Below are 7,268 nucleotides of genomic sequence, written 5' to 3'. Positions count from 1 at the left end.
CACCACAAGTGTCAAAGGCTCTATGTACCCTAACATGGTGATACAATCTCTTCCATAAAATTGGATGTTTAAAATCAGTGGTTAATATGTAACTAGATCATTAATTTTAAAAGTTTATCTTTCAAAAATGACTAAATTCACAAAATATTATAAAATAATGTCTAGACGTTTTTTGACAGTACTATCCTAAGCTATCCATTTCTTTTCCACAGTGAAATGGGGGAAAACCAAACAATGGTTACACAGGTCATCCTACTGGGATTCCTTGTTGGCAGAAGGATTCAGATGCTTCTCTTTGGGCTCTTCTCCCTGTTCTACATCCTCACCCTGCTGGGGAATGGGGTCATCCTGGGACTTATCTGCCTGGACTCCAGACTGCACACCCCCATGTACTTCTTCCTCTCACACCTCGCCATCGTCGACATCGCCTATGCCTGCAGCACGGTGCCCCAGATGCTGGTGAACCTCCTGAACCCAGCCAAGCCCATCTCCTTCACTGGCTGCTTGACGCAGACCTTTCTCTTTATGAGTTTTGCACATACCGAATGTCTTCTCCTGGTGGTGATGTCCTATGACCGGTATGTGGCCATCTGCCACCCCCTCCGATATTCTGTCATCATGAGCTGGAGAGTGTGCACCATCCTGGCCGTCACTTCCTGGGCATGTGGCTCCCTCCTGGCCCTGGTCCATGTGGTTCTCATCCTGAGACTGCCCTTCTGTGGGCCTCATGAAATCAACCACTTCTTCTGTGAAATCCTGTCTGTCCTCAAGCTGGCCTGTGCTGACACCTGGCTCAACAAAGCTGTCATCTTTGCTGCTTCCGTGTTCATCCTGGTGGGACCCCCCTGCTTGGTGCTGGTCTCCTACTCGCGCATCCTGCTGGCCATCCTGAGGATCCAGGCAGGGGAGGGCCGCAGAAAGGCCTTCTCCACCTGCTCCTCCCACCTCTGCGTGGTCGGGCTCTTCTTTGGCAATGCCATCGTCATGTACATGGCCCCCAAATCCCGCCATCCTGAAGAGCAGCAGAAGGTCCTTTTCCTGTTTTACAGCTTTTTCAACCCCATGCTGAACCCCCTGATCTACAGCCTGAGGAATGCAGAGGTCAAGGGTGCCCTGAGGAGAGCACTGTGCAATGGATGTCATTCCCATCTGGGGCAGCGTGTGAATCTCCAGCCTCAGTAGTCTCCTGGCATCTTGGGTACTGATTATTACCTAAGTTCATCACTCTCTTTGTGTCTGTAAAGATTTCCCTTTTTCCCCAAGAAAGTATTTAGATTTTGCTACATTTATTATACTTATTATACTTAACAACTTTCTTCATTTAACTGCTTATTGAATTGAGAATATCTAAGGGAAAAATTTATTTTTTACAGTGCTATGGGTCCCAAAAGTTTAAAATAGACACACTACTCTGACTTAGTCGGGTGTGCTCAGAAATAGCAGAATAGCAGGCATTACCAGATGTAGTCACAGCAGTAAGAATTTTTTAAAATACTGCAGCCACAGGCAAAGATCTCAGAGCCCCCTGATACCTCTGTCCATCTGCATCCCATATCTGGGTCTTTCCCTTGAATCGTATTTTCTATTACAAGTTGTAAATATCTACTTAGGCTTGGAGGAAAATTGATTTTTATTGGTTAAATTCTATAATCTGTCTGACAATTTGTGTAGTCAGAGAGTGACTTCATACACATTCAGCTGGCAACCCCAGCAAATCACACAACAAAACCTACTTTCCAATCTTCCGTGAGATTTCAGTGGCCCCTTGTTCTAAACTCTCCTCACCTTCTCACAAGAGTATCTATGATTCTCTCTGAATATGCACATGCCCTTCATTTAGGGGTAGATCGCAAGTGCCACAACCCTTAACTGGTATGAATGGATAGCCCCAGGAAGAGGCATTTCAATGGTAAGAAGGGTTTTAATCATATTATTAATAGTTAGCATTATTAAGTACTTCCTCTGTGTCATCCACTCACCATTGATAGGTACTTTACAGAGACAGCCTCATTTTATCATCATAGCAATCCATTTCCCATTATCACCCCAGTTTTATGGATGCAAACATTAAGCAATTGGGAAATGTTAAATTTATACCCAAACACTCTGACTTCCAAGCCTTCTCTAATTAACCAGGATAGCGTAGGACGTTATTATCAATGTTATCAAATTAAGAATACGTCTAACTTATCCCAACGTAGGATATGTCAGGTGAATGTGGGTTTCTTCTCAGTCTAATACATATTATGATGAGGCAGGAGAACCAGAGATTATTTACGGAAGGCTTCTTGTCCTGTTCAACAAGTCTTATGGGCATGGTTGCAAAGGAGATTAAGAGTTTTAGAGGAACACAACACAGACAGGGTGGGAATGGAGGCTGTTCTCATCCAGATTAGAGAGCTACTTTAGAACTGAACTTGGTCCTGGGTGCCTGGGTGGTAAGATCCAGAACAAAGACATCTCTAGTTTCACATACTACACTCACATGTTCGTGCACATGTACACACACACCACACACTTGAGTACTTGGAGAGGCAGTGTTCTAAGCACCTTATAAATATTAGCTCTTTAAATCCTCATAACAACCCCATGAAGTGGAGACTATTATTACAGCTTTTAGGTGAAAAAACAGAGATATAGAGAGATTACGTAATTTAACCAATGCCCCCAGCTAATAAGTACCTAGCCCAGAATCAAACTTAGGCAATATGAGTGCCAGACCCATAATCATAACCACTGTATAAAAATTAAAGTAATCATGAAGTCCCAGAAGGAGGAGAAGAAGAATGAACAGGAGGAGAAATGAAAAGAAATTTTCAATCTGTAGCCAAAGATGGGCATTGGGCTCCAGACAGAAAAGTACGTAAATCTGTGAAATACAGCTTGATTTCATACTGGTGTGTGGAAGAAAGGATGAGGTAGCAACCAAGGACTGTGACTCCAAGGGTCAGGGATGGAGGAGGAACCTCTTGACTGGCAGGACAGTGAAACAGAAAACAATGGAAGAAAGAGGTTGACATTGTAGGTTTAAATTGATGGTTCACCACTTGAAGAGCATCAGAGAGTGTTCTTGTAATGTATCCAAACTGGATATAGCATTTGTAATTCCATTATTTTCCAATGTGGTCTTTAAACGGTTGTTTAGTTTCATGACAGATGCTGCATATTGCATTGCAACATTGGAGGGCTGCATTCAAGTGGCAGAGCAAGAGTGAAGAGCTCTCACTCCAGGAGTAGGTCTCAAGGGAAGAAAGCTACCCTGGTACAAGGTAAGCAGCAAAAAAATCATGGGGTACAGAAACCATGCTCAAGGAGTCACCTGTGTGGACCCTAAACTCCGTGTGCAGTGCTCTCCTAGGATTGGGCTTGGTGTCCAGGAAGCCCCAAAGGCTGCCCAGCCCTTAAACGCATGAGATTTGTACTTAAGTGATCTGGGCTCTAGTCCCAGGTCTACCATTAGCTATATGTGTTCTTTAAGAGAAATCCCTTAAACTGCCAGAGTCTTAGTCCATCATCCATAAATTACGTATATGAGAGCTGCTTGGGATGCCCCAGAGGACTATCGAAAACCTCAGAGGAGACATGCAAATGGACACATTTTGAAGACTTGAAAGTACTATGCAAGGCATGCCCTGTAACCCCAGGACTTTGGGAGGCCAAGGCAAGGGGAGAATCACTTGAGGCAAGGAGTTCAAGACCAACCTGGGCAATAGCGAGATCCCTGTCTGTACAAAAAATAAAAAATAAAAAAATTAGCCAGGCATGGTGGCACACACCTTTAGTCCCAGCTACCAGGGAGGCTGAGGCAAGAGGATCACTTGTTCCTGGGAGTTCCAGGCTGCAGTGGGCTATGATCATGCCACTGCACTCCAGCCTTGGTGACAGAGCAAAACCCTGTCTCAAAAAAAAAAAAAAAATAAAAGTTTTATGCAAATACAAGAAAATACTGCTATTATCACCATTATGTCAGAAATTATTTTCATCCTGTCAGGGTCACTGAACTTTCTGATGTAGGACCAAGACTGCCCTTTAGACAGGAAGAGTATTGGTGCTTATAAGTCACCCAAACCTTTGCCCTCATGGCTTAGGTTTGTCCCATGTCCCTTCTAGAGGCACCAGAGGCCACTTGGCCTTGGAGGAAACAGCCTGCTAGAAGCCTGAGCTGCAACCCAGACTCGGGGCCCCCCTGTGAGTCAGCTGGCAAAGGCTCCAAGGGGACCTCTCTTTCTCTGACCCTGGTCCTAGTCCACCTAGTGGGGAAACATCAGATTTTGTTTTTGGTTTCTAACGTTTTATAATCTTTAATCCAGGATTTACAGTACATATCTCAATTATATTAATATATCATCTCTCCACAAGGAAAAAGACAAGAATTGGTTCATCTCTTTATCCCCAACACCTAAGCATTCCTAGCACATAGTGAGTGCTCACTAAAAACTTGTTGAAAAAATAAAGGACACTATCTATTGATCTCATTTCCAAATTTTCAGTGTTGAGCTATCTTCTCATTCCTAACCTTCCTTAGATCCCTCTAACTGTGGGTTATAGTTCAGTAGAAATTTAACTGCAGCTGATAGTTATTGAGCACTTGCTATGTAATAGGCACTATGTAAAATGCTTTAATATCCTCACATCAAATCTATGGAGTAGATCCTAACCCTATCACCGCATAAGGATGGGGAAAATGAAGTTTAGAGAAATTAATTAATTTATTCAAAGTCACCAAATTATTCAGTGGTAGAAACATGATTCAAGATCAGGCAGTCTGGCTTTAAATGAACTCTGAACCACTCTTTTGCAGTGGACCGAATGATACTCATGTCCTGAATGGCTGGCAACAAGCCTGTTCACAGGAGACACTCGATAAACTTTGACTAAGTGAACATGTGAATGGTCACTGTGCTCAAACTTCTGCCCATAATGTATGGGCCTGGGGATGTGTTACCCTTCATTCTTTTAAGATTAGTTACCTTATTGTGCATTAGATTTGTCTAATTCTTGCTTTTAGCATATTCTTATGTGGTACATATTAATAATCAAGAACGTGTTATTGCTCAACAACAAGAACAAAGAATAAAAGAAACAGATTAGGGTAGAAATTACACCTGACTATAAAAAGTCCTGGGAATGTTTGTTTATTTTTATCCTGGGGTCCATGGTCATTGTCTTCTGAAAGGAGTGTGCAAATTACTGAACCTGTGATTCCGGAAGGCCAGGACAGTGCTGTGACAGGTGGGAAGCCATGCTGGGTGTTGCTCTGGAAAACTCTGGCAAGCGGGTGGAGACGACTGTGGGCAGTGGCGCTGGAAAGGACAGGGAGGGGAATCTGTGTGCTGCAGTCGGTTCACTTGCTGCCTGAAATTGGCACCTGCGGCATCTTTGGCATGTGGACCAGGGATTGCCAACCACCGGCCTAGATGATTGTTGTTTGCTGTTTGTTGTGAGTGTAGAGAAAGAACCATTACTCTAATAAATATAGGCTGTTGAGAGCAGACGACAGCGAAAGAGATTTGGAATGCTGTCTCACTGGACTTCACCTCTGCAAGGTTTTCCCAACCAGCAGACAAGTGTCTTACATACCTTGCTTTCTTCACAGATTTTGAATAGCATTGGCTTGTTTTTAGCTGTCTTCTTTAAAACTGTGTTTCTCGGTTTGTTTGCTTTTAATTTTTGAAATCACATTGGGCCAAAAGAAGAAGTGGACCCCTGACCACAGGCTGCTGGCTCAGCGTCAGCGTGTCTGGGCTCTCATCCCACGACTCTCACTTACTCTCTGTGCGACCTTAGGACAGTTACTTAACTTTTCTGGGCCTCAGTTTCCACACCTATATAAAATAAAAAGTTGAGCTAGACACACTTTAAGGTTCCCCCTTGTTTTCTAATTCTCTGTCTTTATTGGTTTTTTCGTATTTCATATGAATTTGGATTTTCACTTTTTCAAAGAAATGAATAAATTCCATACAGAGAAAATGAAATGGATTTCTGAAGATCATTGAATCTCTCAGGACTTAAAAACAGTAGAAACGAAAGAGTAAGCACTGAATTAACAAATGGGTTGACTATTTTAGTGATCAAGGAAACAGGAATTTCTTAAGACTGGCTAAAACATAACATGAAATGTCCACTCTAAGAAAAGAGAATTTTATTAATCTTATAATAATATTTTATTATTCTAATAATAAAAGCATTTATTATTAATAAAAGCAACTTTTATTGGGAAAGGTTCTATGATCTAGACTAAAACTTAAACATCTAATTCTGTACCTGTATTGCCCACATTTTAAACAATAATTTTAATAGCTAGTATTTGTTGAGAGCTTATTAAGTGTCTGGTATTATGCTGAGTGACATGCATTATAATCCTGTCTAAACTTCATAACAATTCTATGAGTCCTTTTATTACGTTCAATTTATAAAAGAGAAGACAGAGACACAGAGGGGAAAATTTTCTGTGGTCACACAGCAAGCATGTGACACAACCTGGACTCTAACCTAGGTCAGCCTGACTCCAAAGACCATGCCCATAACCTCTAGGCACATGGCCTCCCTAAAGCCTGGACTTAGGAATCTTTTACTGTCAACAGTTAAGAAAATCAGCCTTGAGATCTATCGTACAACATGCTAACTGTAGTTAATAACAATATATTGTATTCTTGAAAAATGCTAAGAGAGTAGATTTTAAGTGTTCTTACCACAAAAATGATAAGTATGTAAGATAACACATATGTTAATTAGCTTGATTTAGCCATTCCACAATGTGTGTATATATATTTCAAAGCATCATGTTGCATATGTATAAATTTGTCAATTTACACAAATAAAATAAAATGTTTAAAAAGTCCATCTTTACCACACACACAAAGAAAATCAGCCTTAATGTTTTGAAAATCCACTTTAAAAACAGATAAAAATAACATAATCCCCAATATATACAACGAACAAAACAGTAATATACAAACCAGTTTTCTAAATGGAAAAAAAATACAAATATACAAATGGAGACAAATGAACTATTGACAGAACAAGTGAAAGCCACTAATAAGTGTGATGAAAAATGAAAGCCCCTCTAGTAAGTAGATAAATTAATTTTAAAGTATGAGATACCGTTTTTTGACCATTAGATGGACAAAAATAAAAAGATGGATATTTTCTAGTGTCTCTGAGCACACAGGCAAATGGAGATTTCCCCCAAAGTCTTGCTAGACATAGAAGTTGATTAGGGAGAAATTTGGGACTCTATCTTCAAAAAAATAAAATTTGTACACATT

The 7,268-nt window shown here is 41.0% G+C and overlaps 1 protein-coding gene across 1 annotated transcript; it reads left to right on the top strand.

Moving 5' to 3' along the window:
- The first annotated feature begins 204 nt into the window (after positions 1-204).
- Positions 205-1,210, top strand: LOC123647187 (olfactory receptor 2A1/2A42). Its single transcript, XM_045564468.1, has one exon. It carries the CDS (start codon positions 217-219, stop codon positions 1,180-1,182), a length of 966 nt encoding a protein of 321 aa, XP_045420424.1. The 5' UTR covers positions 205-216; the 3' UTR covers positions 1,183-1,210.
- The last annotated feature ends 6,058 nt before the right edge of the window (positions 1,211-7,268 follow it).

This window comes from Lemur catta, chromosome 11 (assembly GCF_020740605.2).
Source record: "Lemur catta isolate mLemCat1 chromosome 11, mLemCat1.pri, whole genome shotgun sequence".
Lineage (NCBI taxonomy): Eukaryota > Metazoa > Chordata > Mammalia > Primates > Lemuridae > Lemur > Lemur catta.
This window is presented reverse-complemented; position numbering and strand designations above follow the sequence as displayed.